This window comes from Ornithodoros turicata, chromosome 6, assembly GCF_037126465.1.
Source record: "Ornithodoros turicata isolate Travis chromosome 6, ASM3712646v1, whole genome shotgun sequence".
NCBI classification, from domain to species: domain Eukaryota; kingdom Metazoa; phylum Arthropoda; class Arachnida; order Ixodida; family Argasidae; genus Ornithodoros; species Ornithodoros turicata.
Window position 1 is genome coordinate 13850175 of NC_088206.1, and position 24927 is coordinate 13875101.

Genomic DNA, 24927 nt, shown 5'->3' on the forward strand with positions numbered 1-24927 from the left:
TGAAAGTCTAAAGGCCTTTGCGCTTGAGCCAGGTTCAGGTTTGGCAATGTGGGCCCAGACTGGGCCTGTACATCGATGTGCTTGGACCAGGGTCAAGCCTGTGCTAAAGCACTGTTATTTAGCCATGGCTAACATGTATAGCCTGACACCCTTTAGTTAACGGGCAAGATAGCCTAGAAATTTCTGGGGCTCAGGCTGGGCCTAAAAATAAGGCCTGTGCAGAGCTCTACCGGATGCTCAAATATGGCAGTTGAAAACTTAGATCGATGCATTAGGGTTACAGATTGCTGCACATAATGACATGTTGTGCTGGACATGCCAACAAGGCGCTTTTTTTAAAAAGTGGCTTTAGCTAATGTATTTGCAATGTGCGATAATTTACCAAACACGCTAGGCACTTCGGCGCACCGGACGTGAATTTGCTAGGCTGAAAGTGGAAAATAGTAGAAATAGAATAGTAGAAAATAGCAGTGGGACTCGGCATAAAATGGAAATTTATTTATTTACCGTATTTGACTGCATATAATTAGGGCCTGACCTTTTCGGGTTAAACCCGATTCCGTCCGATTGTTTCCTCCTCCTGAAAGAGTTGTGGATCAGTTCGGGTTAAACCTGATATCTCCTTGAATTCCAATCACATATCATGTTGTATCATTATCATTTAGTAGCATTCTGCGCACACATGGGATGAAAATATTATATGAGTGCCACAATAAACTATGCGAAGCACATTTAGTGTTACATCATGTGGTGTTTGCGACTATAAATCGTGAGGAATGCATGGTTGACCAATATGTGCACCTCTGACTATGGGCCGCTTGCTTTATAGAAAGAAAAAAAGTAACCCGACAACACCCGATTGTGTCAATAGCACCCAATTTCACCCCAAATTTCACTTAACACGAAAAAGTTGGACTCTACATATAATGCAAGGCTTTTACTTCGAAAATGAGGCCTTAAATTAAAATTCATTAATTGATTAAAATAAATTAAATTAAAAAGTGGGGTCGAATTATATGCAGGCTCGCATTATACGAATCAGTGTCGAGTTCTGCCCAGTATCTGCAGTTTTAACAAGTTCCTGCACGGGAGTGCAACAATCCTACATCGCACCGTTCCCGAGTTTGCAGTAGCTTTCTCCCATGGGGCAGTGAAAATGCCATTCCGCATTATATGCGGTCAAATACGGTAACACTAGTGGCCTGGTCCAGTTTTAAAGCAAACCCAGGTGGACCATTCTCTTTTCTTTTCTTTTCTTTCTTTCTTTTATTCACTGTGAAAGTGGCATCTTGGTGTTTATCCGCTATGTTATGGTTTCCTTAAGATTTTTTAATGCTATGTTAAACTGTCGTAGATGTCAGTTTCGAGCTGCCAGAGAGGCATATCAAATTGCATGTTTTGGTGTGTGTCCTCGCACAGTAGCGCACTAGTTTTTGCACAAGCATGTCATTATGCATGGCCATGTGCATACTGTCCGTGTTATTCTCTACTATCTCTCACTGTGCTTGATATTGTTGCCATTTTGGGCATGGTGGAGTGATTGTGATTACACATCTCGAAGGTTTACACTTAATGTATATGGAAGCAGAATGCTATATTACCAAAATTTGGGCTTTCTTTCTTTTTTTTTTTTTTCCCAACCTGGAATGTGTACCATCCTTATGTGGCACTCAACAAAATCAATATGTCAGTGACAAAAATATGCAACACAAAAGCATATTGTCTGGATATATGACACATTGTTTCTTAGATAGGTTTGAAAGTTCTTGAGTGCAAGTGGTGTTCTCATTATGTAGTGTTACCACTCCACCTAGCCTAATATGTACTTGCTTGCTTTGTCTAGTCAGCCTTTTTACCGTGGTTGTATCGGCCAGTGATGTTGAAGGGTATAATCTGCCCTTGTGTTCTTTTTCTTACCCTGTAGAACTTAGAGATGGTTCCTGTTGAGCAAACTCATGATCTAAGCCATTGAAACACTTGGAACAGATCGAATTACGTGTATATGTACTTAATGCTTATGTAAATATTACTATGTATATATGGCACAGACCACATGTGGAAAGGGCTGACGGACCATTCAGTGCTGAATTTCTGCCTCCTCGCATCTATGCTTTGCTTTTTCAACATGCTAGAGATGTCGCAAATGAACCGGTTTGTGAAGCTAACTTCTTCAGACGTATGTCAGCAACGTCCGTCTACTGTACGACTCGGAATATTTTGGGCACATGTTCTACTTCCCCGTAATGTATGTGTAACCTTAATACATACTGATTTAGTGGTTTGTATGGGACAGAAATTATAGTCATGAATTTGAAACAAAATTTTACAGGGTGCTGTGGTGGTGGTTCTTGAAATTTCTCTTGCCTCATGTGGTAGCAGCTTCATATCACCTAGATTGTAATCTAGAAAGCTATAATATACACATCTAAGACATCAAAACCAGGACAAAGCAACAGAACCTGTTGGAGAACAACCGTTGCCTCTTATTTCAATATCTTGCCTTGTGCTTACCTGAATTCTCATGCTAGCAAAAAAAAAAAGAAAGGTGGGGTGGGGGGTGGGGCAAACGACTAAAGAATCAATGAAAGGGAGTAAAATGAAAACCCCACGTGTAGGTTCAAGCAGTGGCTATGTAAGCGTCCTCTCTCCAGAATTGAGAACAAACACACAAACATTTAAAAGGGAAAATGAGGTCTAGCTAGATGAAGGACTAGTCTCATTGGCCTTAATGAAGCAAAGGATTGCTTGACTGCTACATGGTCTTCATTTTGGTATACCAGGTGTTACCTTTATAGAGAGTATAGTCTTCACCACTTCCTTGCAGTTCTGTTTAATGAGCATTTTCTATAGTCAGTAAGTCACAAGCATGAGACAATGCAATATACAAACCTTTGGACTCTTAATGCAAAAACTTGGTGGTTTGGGTGCCCTGGTGAGCATTAGTGACGGATGTCAAATTTCAGCGGAATTTGCGGCATCTCTACTCGGTATATTAGACTGTTTTCTTTTGTCGCTTTTGGAGCTTAGTTTCCTAAAATGCTGCAGAAGAAGTTTGGATTGATTAGCACCAGTGTTGCACAGCTCGTGATGCAGTCTAATATACTGAGGTGTGTGTTATGTTTCGTAGAGTTGACAGCTCATTGCTTTCTGCTATAAGGCTGCTTGTTAAGCTCACAGTTTACAAGAAAACTACGACATTGTGCATTATTACACTTTCGAAAATTTTGCTTCATTCGGCATATTTAGCAACACTATAATGTGGACCCGCAATAGGGAATCCTAATTATTAATACTGAGTTATATTGAGACTTAGGTTAGAACTTTGAGCTTTCAGGCAATAAACCAACCTATCAGCTTATGCATTGATGAATTATGACTGTGTGGTGCAAACAGGTTGCTTAGCACATATATAGCAATCTATTTGAAGTTGAGAAACATTATACCTCTGTCACACGGGCATTCCAGTGGTCATTGAAAATCTTCAGCACCCTTGACAACACGGCACTGCGACATAGTCCGATCCAAGGCTTCTTGGGAAGTCCTCTCGTTAGACATTGGATGGTGCTAACGTGCATCCGTTTGTCCATTTGCATAAGCTTTAGTAGACAAAACACTTTTGTACAGACGAAAATCTAATGCAAAAAATGGTTTTGGAATCTTAGCACTGTTTGAATCGTTCATTATATATGAGTACTAATTTAATACCCATTTGTGGCGGTATGACCCTGTGGGGTCATAGTGGTAGAAAAGTCAATTTGTGAATGCAGCAGCATGTAATAACCATACTAACTGCTATCTTCAACCTTCATGGCCTTTAATTAAATTTGTTGCAGTTTTCTTTTGCGCTTTTGTCATTGTTTAGCAGTTCACACAAGCCTATTCCACTCGGTGTGCATTCAGTGTTGCACACACAGAGTGCAATAGGCTTGAGTGAAACACTCGTTGAGTGTTGCACTCAAAGAGTTTCGTGGGTCCAGGAGTATCCGAGTCAGTTTTAGTTGAATGTGGATGTGTAGCAGCAGCCAATCACTGCTCATTTCAATCATCATTCATTTCAACTGCCATCGAAATGCCCGTGTGACAGCAGTATTAAAATGACTCGGCTGTCACCAAAGCACAGTGAGCCGCTACTTTGTAGGAGTGTGCATCTGCAGTCCTAAGTTCTAACCCTGACAGCATTAGGACCCTTCTACATGAGAGAAAGACTTGGTTTGATTGAGATGAGAATGACAGATCCACGCTTTCAAGATGACTGACACAATCCCAATGCCCCCACAGGGGGACAGCGACGGCGAGGGCAAGATGGATGTCGTCAAGAAGGCCAAGGCAAAAGCCAAGTCCCGCGAGAAAATGCGGAAAGCCCGGAAGATCCTGGCTGAGAAGCGATCTGCCGTGCCAGTTGTTTCAATTCCAACCATCCCAAATGACAGGTCAGTGTCCCGTAAAGAACAAATATCTTCCATGGTGGTATCTTTTCTTTATCACATCACCATCACCATATTCCACGGTCATGTTTAGTAATCCAGTGATAGTAAATTGCCACTGAATGAAACTGGGCTTCATGGCTACTAATACCTCTGTCAGACGGGCACATATACGGCCTTAACGGTCACGGCCGTAAATGCATACTGTCATTAACTTCCTGCCAGACGGTCAGCAATAAGACCTTTGCGACAAAACTGACGTAGAAGGGAAACAGTGTTCCGGCATGACAGTCTACGGCATTCCATCGAAACTGCCCAAGCCTCGTTACCATGCACAACATAAACAGGATTTAGCACGTTTAATTCAGTTCGAAATAAAATGCTTTTTACTGGACGTAATATTGTCATCTTTTTGTTTTTCATGTTTTTCTGCGTTTCTGCACTTTGATTTGCTTTTTATTCCATCTGTATAAGAGCTACGTTTGTAGTTACACCCTCGAACCACTGCACGCGGCATCGCACCGTGTCGTCTGCATCCAAAGAGTCGGACGCCACTCAAAAAATATCCAAAGCACTTAAAAGCAAATATAGTGTGCTGTTGTGTTTTGAAAATACCAACAAAACGTTGTTTTCGTGTACTTCCAGTAAGAAAAAGCGTGATTTCGCTACATTACATTCAACGTTCACAGACTTGTTTATCGACGTGGACATCAGCGACAAAATGCCTTCGCGGATACCGTCTGGCAGCTCCCCAGAGCTTTGGGCCGTATGTAACTTACGGCCATTCCTTAATGCCGTAACTTTAAGGGCCATATATGTGCCCATCTGACTGAGGTATTAGTGGAATTCTACTCAGTTATACTCAGTACCCCGACATGCAGATGATGTGACTACTCACATCAGATGGACGTGTCTCTTTATGCTGATTTCAGGTTATCAAAAATTGCCACGATGACAAATATGGCTAAGAAGCATCAGTTCCTACAGCGGTTACTGGGATACTGGACATTGAAGCGGCAGTCTCGTAATGGAGTTCCATTGCTGAGGCGACTGCAAATGACACACCAGGCACGAAGGGATCCTGTACGTTTTATGCTTCCACTACTTTTTTATATGCGTTTGTTTTTCTGTACAGTTTCATTTACAGTTTTGAGAGCCCAAATGACCTTTACGGTAAATTGGAATACGGCGAGGGCATCAATGGTACGCGTAGAAGTGGTCCAATGAATTTTCGTGCGAGAAAACCCGCATTACTATCAGATTTAGCCCATCCTGTATCACCTACAGTAAATGCTTTACCACATGCAATCCGATCGTGGCACAGCCTGAGGGACATTTTGACCTCCCTAGATTTCTCTTACCCTCGTGGCACAGACATTTTGTGGCCCACTAAATGTAGACTGGACATTTTTTTCACATCGCATCACATACTGAAAAGTGAGGAAAACTTACACACACTGGCTTGACGTAACGTTCCGATGATGATGCCCGAACAGGCATCGAAACGTCATATTACATTTTGTTTCATTGTTACGTCAAGCCAGTGTGTGTAAGTTTTCCTCATGATGTCTCCTGGCTTTTGGTCTATCTTCATACTGAAAAGTGAAGGATTACCTGTATGCTACACCTGCAACTTCTGACTTTATTGTTTTCTTGTTTTTGAGTTGGTAATTGAGGTTCGTAAGAAAACACAAAGCTCTGTCACAGTTTGGGGCCGTTCTGTTGGTGTGACTATAAAAATAGTGCGTGAAAGGAAACGAATAATGGTCGACACGCCGAAACGAGGTCGTTAGAATGTGTGCAATATAGGTGAAGCAGCTCGATGGCAATAACAAACAGCACAACATGATGTGTCCTTCGTTCTCATCGTCAAGCTGCCTCGCCCACACCCTAGTAGTGGTCTCATTCAAAGTGAAAAGACAGATCATACCGGTAAAGCCTTCCTTGTGCAGGTTTACTCTGTGGCAGTTACTCTTTTAGGGAATTAAACATCTCATCATTAATGCTATAAGGCCTTGGTTACTCTGCTGCGGCAAATCTCAAATTCTGCGGCAGGGAATCGGAAATTCTGCACTTTCCCCGGCAAGTGCTAGCGCATATAGGCTGACGGAGATATAACCTTTGCGCCCTTGTTTCCCCGAGTGGGAGGACTTAGCCATCGCACGCTTCATTGTGAGGAACGCGCTTGATTGGATATCGCTGATGAGGTCAAAACAGAAGTAGTAGAGACAGGATGGATGCGAGCTTAAACCAGTGTTGCCAACATGAAATGTGTGGCACACGTTTATTTTCCTCTCAGCTAGGCGTGCGGGAAAGGGCATTATGAGTAGAGCCTGAAGTTTTCGGGCAATATTTTTTTTGCTAAATTCGGGGGGTAAAAATCGGGTAAATAAACATGTGCACTAAATTCATGCAAATTCGGGTGAAAAAACTTCCAGTATGCTAAATTCGGGGTGAAATCGGGCTCAGTTACTCAACTAACCGTAGTGGTTTGGTACAAATGGTGATGTAACTGAATTTTTCTGCCAAACAAGTAAATTAATGCATTCCTACAGAGATCCCAGTGAGGGCAATTTGCCGGGTAAAAATTGGGTTTCACCCTAAAGAGGCAACCTTCAATTCGGGATGCAAATTCGGGGAAGAATCGGGTAAAACCCTAAAACTTCAGGCTCTAATTATGAGCCGCAGGTACAGCCATCTCCGGCACCAAAGCTTTTTCCCTCCATCAAGATCCCTAGTTCCGCAAAATTCCGTACGAAAACCCCAAATTCCGCGATCCATACTAAATTCAGCGCATTTTCGTGGAAAAGTCTGCCCTTAAAAGTCGGGCCTTATTAATGCTGCCAGTCCTGTATTTGGTGAAGAAGAAAACAAAAGAATGTGTATTTTAGTCCCCTTATGTTCTCAGTTCTATGCGCTTTCTTTGGCCTTTGAAAGAGCTCGGATGAGGAAGCATGGGCGTTGCGGGAACAACTCAAGTACTGGCAGCGGCTCCGGCAAGATTTGGAACGGGCTCGTCTCCTGGTAGAGCTGATTCGCAAGCGTGAGAAACTCAAGCGAGAGCTGGTGCGGCTCGACCAGCGCGCCTGCGAGGCACGCCTGCAGCCCTTCACCATACTCTTGGGACAATTGCTCGACCAGCTCAGGCAGCAGGACACGCAGGAGATCTTCGCTGTTCCTGTCGACCTGCAGGAGGTGGGTAGAGAGCTGGTGCCATATATGTTTTTCATTGAAGCCAGGCTCTCCCCGGTATTCCCCCGTGCTGCGGATCACTGCGGCCGCTGATGCCGTGCAACTGCCGAATACCACAGTCATGGCGATCTGAAGTCGCGTTATTATCCGCTTTCTCACGAGCATGTCAATCACAAGGATGTCTCTCGCGTTTGATGTCGAGGACAATATATTAACTTGCGATGTCCATATTGAGAAAATCAGCCAGAGTATGCGTTTGGGGAAGAGCTGTTGAGGACGTGTAAACTGGTTCAGTACATAGTACTCAGGCTCGTGTACAGGTGCCATTTTGGTACAACTACCAATGAAACCGCTCAGAAATTAGTTGTGGACCTGAAATATGCTGTCATGACAATGTCTCCTCAATTTTTTGAGAAATGTGTGGTTCCAAAAATTGTGCAAGTTCAAAGCTGCATGCAAATTTAAAAATTACGCAGTAGCTCCAACTATTCAGAGCAATCCAGAGTATCAGACCGTCTAGATGCTTTGGTTTTACGGGTGGTCTGATGGTGCCAAAAGTGTTGTCCAAAAAATCAAAACAATTTTTAAGAAATGTGTGGTTCCAAAAATTGGGCAAGTTCAAAGCTGCATGCAAATTTAAAAATCAAGCAGTAGCTCCTACTATTCAGAACAGTCCAGTGTATCAGACCGTCTAGATGCTTTGGTTTTACGGGTGGTCTGATGGTGCCGATACTGTTGTCCAAAAAATCAAAACGTCAGAATTTTTCAAGGTGGTCAGCGGCTACAGCTGAGTATTCTGGACAGCTGACATCCTTTTATTTTTCATTTATACATTCTTTGTTTGTACGTGGGGAGCTCTCCCAACCAACACAAACACTTGTACAGCCTTCTCAAGACTGTACAAGGTGCATTGTAATACTCACGCAATTTCCCTGCAGCTTCTCAGAGCGAAAGTAACTATATTCCAAACCAATTTCCTTTTTTCTTCTTTTGTGCTTGGAGGTGCCGGACTACCTGAACTACATCGAGAAACCGATGGACTTTTCCACAATGGAGCAGAAGCTGAAAGCGCAGGAGTACAGGACACTGGACGATTTTGAAGCTGACTTTCACCTTATTGTGCGGAACTGCATGGCTTACAACTCCAAGGATACCATGTACTACCGGGCAGCCGTCAAGCTACAGCATCAGGTCTGCTGCCTTTCTTGTTTCACATGGATGTCTTTGCTGGAAAAAAAAAAAAGAATTATAATGCATCTGACAACATTGTGCAATATTTAGGGAGGTGCCCTGATCAGGCAGGCCAAAATCCAAGCTGAGCGTTGTGGCTACGACTATACGACCGGCATGCATACAACCACACCACCTTCAACTTCCCACGTTGCAGAGTCCTCGGAGGATCGTAAGTAGTATTTAACTGTGTTTGGAGGGGAAAGAGAAAGACTTGCAAAGCAACGTAAAGTTAAGTAAAGGAGAGCCCACAAAATACAGAAGAAAAAAAAGAAGACAGTGCCCCCTGCAACTGCACCGTGTGGACACATCACTTTTGTTGTTGTTGTTGTTGCTTTCTTTTATAGAAAAGGTACCTTGCTGGAAACACCCAGGTCGATTGTTTGTCAAACTCCTCTACAATTTCAGTTGATACCTTGGCCCTTATATACGATTTCCTCCTGCTAAAAACATACCTTAGGGCTGTAAAATATAATAATACGTTAATCTTGTCAATATGCAATCTACAACGTCGACTAGCTAGCAAAACACGTCAGGATCTATTTTGGAAAGTCCCAAGGATGCGAACAATATGTGGAGATCAATCGCTACCCCATAACATCGCAAAGCTGTTGAATTCTTATTTAAAGAAGGGAATTGATCTTAAATCCATGTCAGCTGTTGCACTACGGGCCATGTTTATGCTCTAGTATTATGTTTATGTTCTAGTTAATGATGTCTTATTTTTCTTTTTTTTTTTTTCTATTATGATGTCTAATTTTCTATGATGTATATATGTATTTATTCCGTTTCCTTGCTTCACTGTAGTATTTTTGACGAGTAATATTGATGTTCACAACTAGTATATTCCGCTTGCTGTTGCTGCACTAAATCAGGGGGATGCGCCCTCGTCAAACAGGATGATGCTGTTTTTTGGCCACCCCTATGTAACTTTGACTTGCATTGAAATAAAGATGAATTGAATTGAATTGAATTAAACCTATGTTCTAAAAGTTAGCAAATTAATTGTATCTAATTAATTAATTAGGCACCATGAAAAAGTACCAGCAAGTAAGATACACAACCGCTAACAAAATTAAGTTTGCTTCATTTGTTTACAGAGTACTTTGCCTCGTCTTTCTTAACATCTCGGTACAGTTTTATAGAACCTATACACAGTGAGCCTGCATATAGTCAAGACATGGATGTAGTAGAGTAAACATGCGGGCCCAACTCCTGAAACCCCAACCATGAACCACTGATGTAGTGAAGGTACCGATATAGTGACACTTTTTACTGGTCCAACCAACTTCACTATCAGTAGAACCTTGTGTTTTAAGCATTAACATACTTCACTATCCTACCAACCAGTCCAACAACTACCGGTCCAACCAACCGGTCCAACCAACCGGTACAACAACTACCGGTACAACCAACTTTCACTATCAGTAGAACCTTGTGTTTTAGCGTTAAACACGGTAGAACCTGTCTTTACCAGGTTTTATTTGCACCGTTCTCGGTTAGGGTAAACAGTCCAAAAAAACTTGAAAATGAAATTGCCACAGTGCACATTCGGTCATGATTGCAGGCGCCAGAAAATGCTAAACACTCCGCATTCACTAAAGCTGCTCGGCGTGTGGTGTTCATCTGAAATGTGAGAAGTGCTCCTAGAGAAATCATGATTCATTCAGCTATCGAGATTTGACCCATTTTTGTGACAGGGACGTGTTATTTATGTTTCTTTTTCACATTTTTTGTTAATGTGTTTTTTTGTAGTGGATACACTCCTCCAGTCTTTGTTAATGTGTTTTTTTGTAGTGGATACACCCCTCCAGTCTTTGTTAATGTGCGATTTTGTAGTTGATATACTCCTCCAATCTTTATTAATGCGTTTTTTTTTTGTAGTGAATACACTCCTCCAGTCTTTGTTAATGTGTTTTTTTTTTTTGTAGTGGATACACTCCTGCAGTCTTTGTTAATGTGTTTTTTTTTGTAGTGGATACACTCCTCCAGTCTTTGTTAATGTGTTTTATTTTTGTAGTGGATACACTCCTCCAGTCTTTGTTAATGTGTTTTTTTTTGCAGTGGATACACTCCTCCAGTCGGCAGCCTGGCAGCGCATGGACACACAGCAGCAGCTGGACACAATGCGTTCGAAGCATGACCACGCGGCAGCTACGATTCGACACGCCGGCATGCGCGCAAAGCGCTGCAGACAGATCAATTGCTACATCATGAACTTGAGACGGAAGCTCTTGCACGAGAAGGAGAAGAGCAAAAAGCAAGCAGCATCACGTGGTGGAGATGTGTCTGACGGCGACAGCCGGGTCGGTGCTTCCACTGCCGGTATGTACTGTTTCATTCGCCCAAGAGACACTTAGGGCAGCGTCTCACTACCTTGGTTGAATATCAGAATGGAATGCAAGGAGTATCATGATTACTTTAGTGAACACCCAATGATTGCAGTGATGACCGTAAAGGTGATTAAAGGGGCACTAAAATGCAAAAACAACTTGCTCTCTAATGAAAGACCGTGTTTCGATTAGTGCAGTTCAGACAAAATTAGTTCACACAACGCTATGGGTTAGAAGAACAGCGCAATGAAAACAGAGCCGTCTTTGGCGGCAACGAATGGGATCACCAGGAGGCAAACATTGGCGGCAGCAGGAGAAGCGTGCGCAGCACCTGTCGTGCCGGTCCCCCAAGGTCGCCATTTTCCCATGTATTTGTTCTTATTCCGATGCGTGCAGTGCCGGAGGCCGCCCTTAGATACCCCATTTCTACCAGACGTTGGCTTGCGTTGGATTGTAGCGCGCTAAAGATCCAGTTGAAGCACAATCCAAGCCAGGCCAAGTCACCGAAGGAGAAATGGACGACTTCTTGTGAAAATTGTATTGTCTATATATTTTAGACTCTTGTGTTTTGTGTTTTTTGAAAATCAGAGGGCAGAATCTTCAGGGGAAGGAACAGGTTTTCCCCCTGTAGTGACTCTAAATATTCGATACTAAGGTTTTGCTCTGCAAAGTGTGATGCTGCAGTGACACCACTGCTACATGTGCAGAAACAGAGGGTGGCGACGATGAATCTTCTTCCTCCTCCTCCTCGTCCTCATCTTCAGAATCTGAATCCTCTGAGCCACCAGCCCCGCCCCCTCCTCCGGCTAAGTCCCGGAGAGGTCGACCGCCGAAGCACCGTCCGCCCGCTCCGGCCGAGCCGTCGCCCGTGAAGTCTCCTCCTCGCCTAGGTGCCCCATCCCCAAAGGGGGGTAAGGGCCCCAGAGGCACCCCCCAGAAACAGACTCTGAAGGGGTCTCCGACGCCCCCAGTCCTGACGCCCCAAGTACCTGCACCTGCGCCCCTTCCCGGAGAAGGTGAGAGGAGAGGGAGAGAGGTGACGTGCTGTGACGAGAAAATACTCGCGAAACAAACGGGACACGATTATTCCCTAAGACTGCGGGCACGTGCTGTTTTGTGATGTTTATTTTTCTGTTGTGATGAGATTGCTGATCGTGATACTCAAAAAGTGATGCGATTGTTGCTTAGAGCTATATGTTGGTGCATGCTTTTGTGCTCTTCCTTTTAGCCCTTCACATGTTCTCGTTTCTTACTACTCTTGTAAATTTCCATCTTATCATCCCTCTGTGATGGTGCAGACCGCATGGCTTTGCAAGGACTCGCTTATTTTACAGAGAGTAAGGAAGTAGCTCATGATCACAGACACACTTTCTGTTGTTCTCCCAGAATATATAAAGATGCTATTATGAACAAGTTACAAAACATGTTATATGAAGAATATATCAAATGAAACCTCATTGGCTGTTGTACCAGTTCATCAGTTCAAGTCAGGGATACGACACGTTCCATTAGTTCTGCAAAAGTGATACCTTTTAAGCCAAGGACTGCAGTTGAAATTAGGTTAAACATCTACATAGTGCAGAAGCTACTGACTTGGGGGCAGAATTGATAGGGGGCCTAATTGGTAAACAATGAAATGAGGGTGTGGGGTAAATTCAGGCAAGTCAAGGCTGAATACAGTTTTCGAATACAGTAGAACCTTTGTATAGGCAACCTGCATATGGGGGTGGGGGTTGGGATCCTCCTTCTCGATACGCCATTGATGCTGATGTAGCATACGAGAAAATTATATATTTTAGTTCTGAAACCGTGTTGCTTTGTCGTGCCTCTGCTCTAATATTGCTTCTTCTCTGCCACAACAGGATTGCAAGTTCCCTGTGTTATGCATGTTGTTGCACTCTCTCTTCTCTTTCTTTTATTCCACTGTACATAACTGTCTGGTCTGTATTGCACAATTTTTTACCCTTCCTTGCACTGACATCCGCTTGATTGTGCGAGTGCGTGCCGGAGTATATCGCCAGCTGTGCTGCTCTTGACCCAAGCTCCTCTGACATGTGCGTCTGTGGTGTCCTGCAGCATCGCGTGGTGCCAAAGGACCTGGACGACCACAGCTTCATCCTCGTGCTGGGTCACCCCCACCCTCTTCTGAAGATGGTGGTAGTGTTGGGCCATCCAGGCCCAAGCGCAAGCTCACAGAGCGGCAGTCCAGCCTGCAAGAAGAGGGCCGTGAAAGTCGCAGTCGCACCTTCCTTAAACGATCGCGCTCAGAAAGTGAAGCCCCGTTACCGCCAAAAAATGGTGAGCTGAAAAGTGCAGCATTCTCATACTCATCCTGCGCACCCTTCCAGCCTTTCGTAGCCTTTTAGGTTCCTGTTTTATTTTATCTTCTTTTTGTTTTGTTCATTTAGTTTTAGTTTCATTTTACTTTTTAGTTCAGTTTCCTTTTGTCACGGCACATTCAGCCGTTTAAGTCCCAACAGCACCAGGTGTCAGGCATTGCACTCACGACTGATCCGGTTCAACCTGTGAAAATGCCGTAGTTCGATTGAAATCCTTACATAATTCTGGAAGATATCGAATATTCCGCGGAAAAATAGACAATTCTGAGGGAAACGATAGGTTCCGCGAAACACGGGCAATTCCAAGAAATTTCAAGGAATCGTGGAAAACTAGAGGCTCTAGTCGCGATAGAGTAGTGATGAGATTAACTCACACAGAAGCCTGCTCTTGCTTTCAGCTAATGGGAAATCTCTTGTGCATGATATTTGATTCTTCTCCCGATATCAAAAATTCGTTCTCTATCTTTTTTTTCTATGTATGCAAGGTTCATGTGGCCAATTCTGTAATGTAGCGTGTAGGGACACATACATTCCTGATCTACAGGTTTTCCCGGTGATTTTAATCCAAGTGCCAGCTAAATTAATCCATGCCCCATCAATTTTGCATGGCATGTGGATTAATTTAGCTGGCACTTGGATTAAAATCGCCGGGAAAACCTGTAGAAGTTGCCTGCCCTCTGCAAGCAGAACGAACATGGACACACTGTAAGGAGACAAGGTAGTCATGGAAACAATGTAGAGGATAGGTGGTTTCTTTTCCACCACGAGTAGTCGGTTCTTCACGGTAGTTCGCGGCTACAAGTTTGTGCTTCTGTGAGCGCATGAGGCAGAGAACCAGCTTGTAAAATTGAACATATCGAATAACAACAACATGGATAACATTCTGTTGTCACGCGGTAATAATAGTAGTAATAACGATAATGACGTTTATTTCACGAAGTGCTTGGCGGGAGGTAGAGGATAACTATAAGGGCCGGGAACGCGAAATCTGATCGTTATATGAAAGTATCGTTAAAAACAAGTTTTTGAGAAATTGCCGCTTGGGTTCGCGTAAACGAAGTAGATTGCCACAAGTAGAACGCCGCTGAACATGCGCGTTTGTTGTGAGCGCAAAAGCATTTTGTCTAGCTCTAAATTGACACAGCTGTGTGTCAAAGGCTTTTGATAACATAACCGCCGATATCACGTGAGGTGACCGTTTGAGATGACCTCGTCCATTTCTCGTCATCCATGCCGTAGTCATCACCGTTCTCACAATCGGGACTGCCTTGTCCATCAGAACGCACGTTCTCCACGGGTAACTCGTCGACACGCGTTTCGGTGCTGATACACAACTGTCTGCCAACACACGCTTTCGAAGCCATGGTACTTCACAACTTCACACTTCACAACGAGGTTTTGCACCAGTACAAAACCCGTAGACTCCATGCAACTTCGGGTTGAACCACGCATCTTTCCTCGTTGAAAAGCGTCTCCGAACCGCGGATGCCATAGTAGCAAGCACGCAGAAAAACAAGGAGCTGGCTGGTGAGAATGATGTGGAGAGGGAATAACCTTCTCCATCTTGCGCGATCCCCCTTTCGAAGTCGTGTGCCTTGCAACGCATGCATCTAATCCCCGGCACTCATGCGCGGATAAATGCTTTCTCACTTTAGCGCACACGGAGGCGAAGGCTCTTGAAAATGCCAATGTAATTTGTTTTCAGTGAAAAGGTGCAATCTTGCTTTCCGATCTTCACGCGTTTTACCGGCCGCCGGTGAAGTTCCGATTGCTATATGTGAGCAAGCGCTTTCGCGGCGATCGTTATATCGATGTTTTGTTTACATGTAGTTCACAATGGGTGAGCTGACGACAACCAGCAATTCGATCGCAATATCAGAGTTACCTTTTATCGAGGATCGTAATAAACAGGCTCGACTGTATATACCGCACCATATACCGAGCACTGCGGCTCGCCATCTCCTGTTAATCAGAACTGCGGGAGGACACTTTTTATTTGTCACCCAAAAGACCTCATCTTTCTCAGATAGCATCGCCCAGTCTTAGCGGGCCTTTCCATGTTTAGCCCTAAAATAGGAGGCTGTATGTACACTCACGAATTCGCTATCCTTTCAGCACCATCATCTAGTGAAAGAACAGAGAGCACAGCTGCGGACGCAGTCAGCGAAAGCAGCACAAGCAGTAACGAAGAGAGCGGATCTCTAACGGGGGTGAACCGAAGAACAAGCGTGCTCTTTCGTAAGAAGGGGTCGGCACCAAACTCACCCGTGAAGCGTGTCAGCCGGGGGAGACGTAGCACCGACGATCACCGCAACGAGGCAGAAACCACGACCAACGTGTTTGCGGCAGCCGCTGCTACAACTGCGGAGTCTAACCTCTGCGCTGGAGGTGCAATATCCAGTGAAGCACGGCCATTGATAACGAGTGAGTGTCCCTTACGCCCCTGTCACACAAAGTAAGTGTAAGTGTTATTGGTAAGCGTAAGTGGCAAAGTAAGTGTAATTCCCAACGAATGGTAGTCACGTTGAGTGCCATTTGCTCGAACAAGATGGAGCCACACGGCAAAGAAAGATGTCGTTTGCTAATGACGACGATGGCAATCGGTGAAAGAGTTTGACCAACACCACCTAGATACAGAGGGCATGCTCATGCATGCCCTCCTCTGCCTCCTCTCCCTCCTTCAATTAAGAGGCGTCTGCTACTGCGGTTCACTGTTTTGCGAATTCGAGGACTCGCAAATGATTTTAGCTCGCCTGGCAATCTGCAGACCTAAATATTTAGACAAAAAGTGCGAGACGCTTCCAGACAATCAGTTTTGAGAAAGATCGAAACCTTTTTTTTTTGGCTTTATTTTCAAGTTTTCTCTTTTAGTATGCAGGGACGTTCAATCACAACTCGCAGACGACGGTGGTTTGTCTTCATTGCCACGACCGCCGAAAGCATGTTCGTGATTGGCTACGGCCGTTGAAAACACGATCCTCATTGGCTGAATCTTAATTGTTACATCATGGCGACGAGTAAACAGGCTTTCTCTATCTAGGTGGTGTTGGTTTGACTGCGTTATTAATTAATTGGTGGACACTTCTTATTAATATATTGTCCACTTTAAAAACTATACTTGTGGATGTCGTTGACACAACTCAACCGCCAAAACTGTTTGCTGCACTTTGACGATTGTGGAGGGCGCGAGCCTACACAAGTACGTAACCTAATCGGAATCGTCAGGCAAGATGGCGGTTAGTGCGGCTGTGGGGCATTTAGGCATGGCACGAATCAGCTTGGCACAGAATGAGTTGACTGGTAACAAGAGTAGTTTTCGTAAATTGCGTAACGACTCCCTTCTTTAATTTTAAAAATAAAGGAGCACGGAAAAACTTATTGAACATAACTTTACATTAGCGTTTCTTCTCTTTTTCCTGCATAACATTATTCTTTTTTTTTTCTGCCTCTCTCCCATTGAGGGTACGCAGTTGATGCGAGAGGGAAAAACGAATGAGCTCCCCAAAACTCATTCACTGAACGACTGCCAGCTTGGGGAAATTCCGTTTGGTGTTACCGTGTGGCATGTACCGAATGTCATTCGCTGGGGATGACATTCAGTAGACGACTTCAGAAAATCCCAGAGGGCTTAGCGCTGCTTTGAACTACGGGAACATCCTCGTGACAGAGTGAAGGACAGTTCTCCCTTCCTCAGTACAGTAATCTCCCAGGATGCAATGTGTGCGCAAGGAGCACAGGGATTTTGCGAAATCGCCTATTTGTCTTGTGGCATGCGCATTACACTGAGATTTTGCCTGACGAGATTGCACGCTCTGACTGCGGTTTCATCGTAGCGCCGAAGAAACGGGGCCGCGTAGCCAGCCTAAGCAGCAGCGCGACGTCGACGCCCAGTCTCACCACCGCCCCGTTCCTAGCACAACCTGTGCCTCAGACAGACAGCTTCAAGGTCTACCGCTCTACTACCCGTAAGTGATTTACGCACCCGCTGCTAAAACTTGACATTTGGTGGCGCCTCCACAGTGAATTTTTCTACAGAAATGAGGAAAGCTGACCCTAATGTAATGCAAATATGCTGTGCAAGTAGGTCACGGGACTGTACATCTGTCTAGCTTCCTCCTTTTCCTCTTTGTGAACGCCGTGTCCTCATTGGTTGGGCTCGAAATGCACAGAAAACAAGTTTGAGGTAGAACGCTTGTACTCCCACGTGGTCTCGGCATTGGTGACAAAAAAAGAGGCAAAGCCAGGATGCAATATGCGCAAACAGTGGCCACATGTTTGATGAGTTGCCTCCTTGCCTGCCTAGTCATGTGCCTTCTCTCCCTCTCACATGCATGCCAAAGGGGCAAATGCAGCTGTAGCACTTGGCAACTAGTACAGCCGCTCAGCACATATTGTTCGTTTGAAATGAGAGAAGTGCTTTTTAAACTTACCACCCAAAAATATGCTCTTTCACATGATATCACCTGAGTTTACCATATTTTAAAGTTGATTTTCAAAAGATATAATTCACAAAACCACATGGGTCTATGTATAATGCAAAGTTCAAGTGTTGCTTTCCCACAGAAGACAAATACAGTAGAATCTCGATGATACGACCGCAGATGGTACGAATTTCGGGATGATACGAATTCTTTTCTGGTCCTGGCCGGAATGCCTATTCTTCCCGATACCAATTTTTTTCGCTACCCCGTGAGATTCGTATAATCGAGATTCTGCCGTATTCCTAAAATATTGAAGTGTATATAAGTAAGGAAATCTGGTACTATTTTGAAGTGAGGAATTCGGGGTGATATCGGGTGCTACTGGTCCATTCAGGTGTCATCGGGCTATTTATTTATTTATTTATTTATTTTTCTTTCCGTCCAGTAGTCCGCCCACAGTTAAAGTGCGTATACTGGTCAAGCGTACATACTTGGCAGTTTATACTGACAAGCAACACATGTTGTTGCGTTTAAATGTGCTTTGCATAGTTTATTGTTGTGCTCATAAAATATGTACATCAGACATGGGCATAAGTTGCTACTACATACATACTGGGTTGTGCATGCCGGATACATGACATGGATACATTGCAAATACAGCCAGATACATGGTTGGAATTCGCGGAGAAACTGAATTTAACCCGAATTGGTCTTAAACTGATTTCAGAAGGAATAACCGGAATGGAAATAGGGAAGAATAACCCAAAAAAGTCAGACCATATATATAAGATGTTTTACCGAATAATAAGAGCCAAAATAATTTTGACTTTTCGATACGTGTATCCAACCAATTAGACAGAGCACCACAGCATTCTCTATAATGCAGATGAACAAGGAAGTGACTCGGACAAAGAGTCGTCAAGCTCTTCGTCCGCCTCCGCTTCGAGCAGCAGCGACCTGTCTGACAGCCAAGAGGCAAGTGATGCAGAAGACGACGACGACGGAGAGGACGGAACCAATCACAGCACAGGTAGTGCCTTTAAAGGTAGTGGTGACCCTCTTCCAAATGGTGGCGGCATTTCCCTCGCCATTTCACACCCACTCTGCTCTGATAACTATTCGGGTGGCAGTCGCACAGTTGCTTAACATTAACACTAACCACTCAGCGTGGAACTCTTGCTGTCTGCTGCACAGGTAGAGCACATCTTTTATGCACATAACCTGTAGCAGGTCAGGTGTCGATGTAGCGAGTTCAGCTATAATGGATAGCAGTGTTTTTTTTTTTTTAGGGGGATGCAGTGTAATCTCATGTCAAGTCTTAAAGCTTTTGATGACAATAGAGGATGCTTAATGTATGCTACTACAGGGTTAGTCTAGCAAACGTAACACAATTCGATCGCACCATAAAAATACAAGACTGGATTTAGCCAACCCCAAACTTTGCATACTGGTAGCCGTTTGTCTGAAGTTTTGATGGAATTTTTTCTGAGCATTATGGTCCTCTAGAAGAAAAATTTAAAATCAAGCAAAATCTCACTCTATGCATTTTCTATGGCCCATCTTGCTCAGAACCCGCCATTTTCTCCTGTGTGTGTGTCATTTTCATTTCACCACAAAAAAGTGGTGCCAACATAGACAACAAGGCTGGAACAAGAGGATTGGTGCATAACGTCAGAATGGGCACGTCACGTCGTTATAGACAGCGCCGGCTGTGTGATGTGACGTGAATGTGAAGCAGTCGCAAGAAAAAATGGCAGTGTATGTGTGGAATACACCATTGAAAATGCATCGGGCGAGATTTTGCTTAATTTTTTATTTTGCTTTCTGCATGACCGTAGCACCTACAAAAAATTCCAATAAAACTTTAAATGGCTACCAGTCTGCAAAGTTTGGGGTGGGCCAAAGGCTGTCTTCTATTTTTACAATGCGATCGAAATGTGTAGCATTTGCTAGACTAACCCTGTAGTTACGATCAGGTAGTTGCGCCCATGTGCGTTTCATCGCCAGCGGGAAGAGAAGGGGCACAGCCTTGATGAGACCACCCTTAGGCTGTGTTAAAGATGGTTAGACTTGCTGTTTGGTAATGCACATGACACTGCATGGAATGTATATTGCACATTAACCTAGCATAACATGACATGTCATTATAAAGAAGCCTGGACGTTTTGATACATGATTTAGTACCTGTGCAATCTTGACAGAACATTCTCATTTTTAACTATTCTCTCTATTGTTGTTATGCGACAGTCTATTAAGAACATATTACAAACTATCAACTTGAGCAGGATATTTCGTTTTTGTTCGAATTTTTTGGTAGAGTTGTGCAGGTCATAAAATCTTGGCTTGTATGAAGTGCTGTCGGATATTGCAACTCTCTCTGCAAAGAACCACGGTGTCCAGTTTCCTTTTACTTAAAAAAAGAAAGAAGCAGGCTTCTTTATTCCATTTTATTTATTTATTTATTTGTTTATTATTATTATTATTTTTCCCAGCCTTGTTGGCATGATAAACCCCATAAAAAATATGTTTCACGCCCGACATTTTGTGCCATTCCTTAAGTGGGCAGCTTGATTTCTGGTATGTGTTTTGGTGAAAACTAGCATAATTTCTTGTTGCATTACAGTACATTTGAAATCTGACTATTTAATAAAATTAACATATTGTCCTGGAATGAGGAATCTTTTTCGTCGTTCTCAGCTATGTCCCTTGGTGTGAGCACCATCGGCGGTGTGTGCATCAGTAACGCTAAAGGGATGAAAAATTGGAAATCGATAAAAAAATAAAAATAAAAAAGACACAGGTACACTAAGCATTGTCTCTGTATTGAACATCGCATGAATTCGAACAAAGTGTTCCCGCTGCAAAATTGCAAAATTTCGCGTGCGGAAACCAGAACGTCCCGATTTGCACAACAGAATTTTTTGTGACCCAAGTTTAAAGCAGCAAAATACTGCGATATTGAGTGCTTCGAATATGTGCACAGCCCTAAAATTTTGCACGTTTACGGATGTAGTTTTGTACATAATTAGTTGTTTCAGTTCTTCTACTTACCTTGGTTTGTGAAGTGCAGTGTAACACATTCTGGCCGCACCTGGAAACTAATGTGTGACGTTGTGTTTATAGTACACTGTATTACTCTCCATCCAATGCAACGAGAGATATAAATTATATCGAGTCATCTAGAGGTGACAGAGTGTACGTACCCGACTGCTTGATAGTACAGGGAGCTACTTTCTCTCGACGTGTTTGTTTGTAGTTCCCTTTTGCAAAACGGTAAGGAAAACAGTAGTTTTATGTTTGGTGTCGAGAGCTTGCCTGAAATTGGCATGTTCAGTGCGAGTGCGTATCATTTACATAGACGTGGTAGGAGCTGCAGGAAAGCCTACAACCATAAAACTGAAGGAAATGTGTCTTATTTACGACAACAAGGATAAAAAAGTACAAAGGTTATGCTTTATTAGCAAAAAATATGATGTAATTATTTACGATGACAAGGATAAAAAAAGTACAAAGCTTATGCTTTATTAGCAAAAAATATGATGTAATTGACCACGTCATACCATTTCCATCTGCCTTGTGAAATATAGGATTGCACCGATCGCGGTCTCTTCGGTACCGTAAAAGTCAAGCACTGGGAAGTTTGTTCTGCTTAATAAAGACTTTATCGCAACATTTTGTCATGTCAAGGAGACTACTTGTTGTTTGACCGCTGCGAATATGTGAAAAATTAAAACTCGAAAATGAAAGTAAAACTAAGCTCTTCGTTTCTACCATATGCCATTCAGAAAGAGAGTTTCCGCCCTACTTATTGCTTATAAATAAGGCCCGACTTTTTCGGGTTATATTTTCCAACAAAGTCGGGGGGGTAAATATCGGGTTATATTTTGCTTCAAGAATTCGGGTGTAATTGGGTCGCACTGCACCTGATTCAACCCAATCCTGGTTTAATTGGATTGGATCCGGCTTAAATCCGGCACAAATCTTTGGCTTACTCTGCATAATAGACATTGTACACCTGTAGACACAGAGTATCGGTATTTTATCCATGTATGTAAGAGAGTACAGGGTCTCTGTTTTGACAGTTTGTATCCGCATATTTATACATTTACAACCCAGTTTCCAAAGTTCTGTGTTAGTTGTGATCACTTTGGATCCCCCTGATCCAGCACTTTTTTGGGGAAATACCGGGTTAAACCCTGTTTTTTCAGATTAGAATCGGGAGGTAAATATCGGGCATAATCGGGTAGTATAACCTCAAAAAGTCAGGCCCTACTTATAAAGGCGATACTTGTGCCAGAGGAAAGGGGAGCAAGGAACGAATCACCGTAATGGTGTGTGCAAACGCGACTGGCACAGAACAGTGCTACTTACTGGCGATCGGCAAACCAAGTAAGCCTTGCTGTTTGCCCTCCCTGTTGATATGGCAAATGATACGGATAACAGCCAATATTTTCTCGGGTTGGGTTAGTCAGATTCGTGTTCGTGAGGTTAGATTGGGTTCAATATTGTAAACGATGTTGATAAGAGTCGTTACTGAAGAAACAAATGCAAACATGTACTACAATGGATTATTTTCAGCTCTGAGAGCTTTTGATGCTTACATGTAAATATATGAATGAGCCTCTTATATAGGCTCACAATAGAGAGTCAAATGCTCCTGCCAGATATATTTATTTCAGCGATTTCAGGAAGCAAACTTTCCCCTTTAAAGATGAGGTTGTAAAGCTCTAGTTCAACATGACTCAAGGGCTCCTCTTTATTCAAACAGATGTTTTGTCCCCTTTGAGTTATGACTATAAATGGTCTGCACTATATTATTATAAAATTGCAGTTGACTCGATGTTTCAGATTTTGCCGTCACCAAGCTTCAGTCCTCCAATGAGCTGCTAGCTTTGTTTCTCCTGATTCTTACAGTTTCCATATAGTATTCTCGAAATCCTTGTTATGTAAAAAAAAAGCTGAATGTGTAAAACATACATGATACCAAATTTGAACTAAGAAAACCAAGGTCCAAAAAGTATATCTCCCTCCAGAGTCTACTCTGCCTTAACTTGCAGACAATGTCACTGCGCGACCTCACAAAACACACAGTAATGAGCGTTCTACACGTAACGTAGTTGGCGTGACATCACCAATGACGGGGACGTGCATGATTTAATGACGCGACTTCCCTCCACAGGTGTTGCCACAGCTTGTGTGTATTGATGTACCTGTCGGGTAGTTGCCAAGTTGCCCACATGCTGTATCATGCAGAAATCATGGCAATCCCGCATGTCTTATCAGTGTCACCATTTGTTTGCCGCATTTTTGTTTAATGCTAAATTTTTTGCAGCTACCTCTACTAACACTAGCCTGAGAAACGAAGCGGGTGCGATAGTGGGTGAACAGGCCGAAAGATGTGTGGAAAAAAATGCACAAACGTGTAAAGCAGGTACTGCAGCATATGCACAAAACGCTCTAAAACACTTCTGTCTGCTGACAAGCACCTCTCTTCTCTCTCGGGCACCATGTTGTTGTCTCTTCTTCCTTTTTCCACCTTCTGCTTCCTGCATAGCTTGTAGAGCTTTGTGTTGCTTGTTTTGCGATGGTGATAACGCTGGTAAAGGTTCTTACGCAAGTGTGTCAGCCATGGGTGTTCCCAAACGGGGGAGAAAGTGTGGACACACCCCTCACCTCCTCTGGTTGAGAGGGCGCTGCGGATTGTGCGGGTGTTCGGACGTTCACGTTATTATGAAATTGTGACGACCTGTGAGTAATGAGCACACAATTTTCACATGTGACCTTGAAGCTCCAGCGGTGCCACAGCCCCCCTTTTGCCCCCCTTTTGCCCCCTTTCTCGGAACACCTATGGTGACAGACTTTGCAGAATGAAATGAGCACGAACCTTGTTACAGCTATAGACTGTGCAGTTCATCATCCAGTGTAACAGGATATTCAGCTGTTTTTGTTGGCAGATTTTTATGTCTATGAGGGCATTTTTCCATGCGAAATTTAGACCGTACGACACCGTTAAAGTCCCGTGGTCGCTTATTCATGTAGGATGAGTGCAAAGTGCAAACATTTTAATTGCTTGGCCTAGACTGCAGTGATAGGGGATGTTTCATCTTGTATAGCTGTGTCATAACGAGTTTTGAGTGCATGAGTTTTTATGTTGCTACTTGCACGCACTCTAAATTTGGCGACTTGCCACATTTTTTAACGTTATATTTGCGGTAATTTGTTAATTTGTAGTGGCAAACCGGATGAAATAAAACACATTCCACAACAATTAGATTACCACGATGCTTGGCACTGCGTTCTTATTTTTATTTATTTTATTTTTTAATCGATCGTTTGTGCTTATTAATTGAGGGGGAGGGGGGGCCCGACACCCGGCACAGAATTGCTCCCTGCATATCTGCCTGTCTTGTGCAGGGTAATCTGACAGACAGTCGCTTCAAAACTGCCCTTGTGCAGCAAGGGAAGGCAAAGAATATTCCAGGGGGAGGGGGCAACGCATGCAACCAATAGACACTAGACAATAAAGCGAGGACAATCAAAACTTCTGATATGATATGGAGACGATCAAGTGGGTAAGGTTCAGAGTAATGATGAGGTCATCTGAGTATAAATCATTGACCTGCAAGTAAGGGGTGTGCAACTTTCACAGGTGACCTTGCAGCTCCATGGAAGAGGACAGGGACCCCCACATAGTCATAGGGCCCCCCCAAATATGCACAGTCATTCAATGACTATCTTCTTCTGACCTTCTCCACGGCAGCCTGTGAGCTCCAGTCACTGTTAAGACCAGTAATATAACTGGCTTAATGCTGTATTGAGAATTAGGTTTTAAAGCAAAAGCTCTGCAGGGCCGACCACCGTGAAGTCCTGTCTGTAGCTTTTTAGGACCACGTGACCACAAACTTACCTCCAATGAGGGCTCCGTAAAGCTGCCGCATTTAAATGTGCTTGGCACAATTCCCAAAGATGCAGCCTTTTCTTTCTCTTT

The 24927-nt window shown here is 43.5% G+C and overlaps 1 protein-coding gene across 5 annotated transcripts in view; it reads left to right on the plus strand.

Annotated features, from left to right (window-relative positions):
* The window catches only part of LOC135399178 (peregrin-like), a 39825-nt gene that overhangs the window by 8898 nt on the left and 6000 nt on the right, over window positions 1–24927 (plus strand). For 2 of the 5 annotated variants that reach the window (XM_064630940.1, XM_064630942.1), the window contains exons 6-17: window positions 4279–4430; window positions 5357–5507; window positions 7362–7619; window positions 8619–8807; window positions 8898–9018; window positions 10911–11171; window positions 11887–12195; window positions 13256–13477; window positions 15634–15942; window positions 17352–17483; window positions 18826–18969; window positions 23272–23370. In XM_064630940.1, the coding sequence (XP_064487010.1) occupies window positions 4279–4430; window positions 5357–5507; window positions 7362–7619; window positions 8619–8807; window positions 8898–9018; window positions 10911–11171; window positions 11887–12195; window positions 13256–13477; window positions 15634–15942; window positions 17352–17483; window positions 18826–18969; window positions 23272–23370 (2347 nt within the window). The remainder of the gene's footprint in view (window positions 1–4278; window positions 4431–5356; window positions 5508–7361; window positions 7620–8618; window positions 8808–8897; window positions 9019–10910; window positions 11172–11886; window positions 12196–13255; window positions 13478–15633; window positions 15943–17351; window positions 17484–18825; window positions 18970–23271; window positions 23371–24927) is intronic. The other 3 variants (XM_064630941.1, XM_064630943.1, XM_064630944.1) reach the window with 3 other exon arrangements.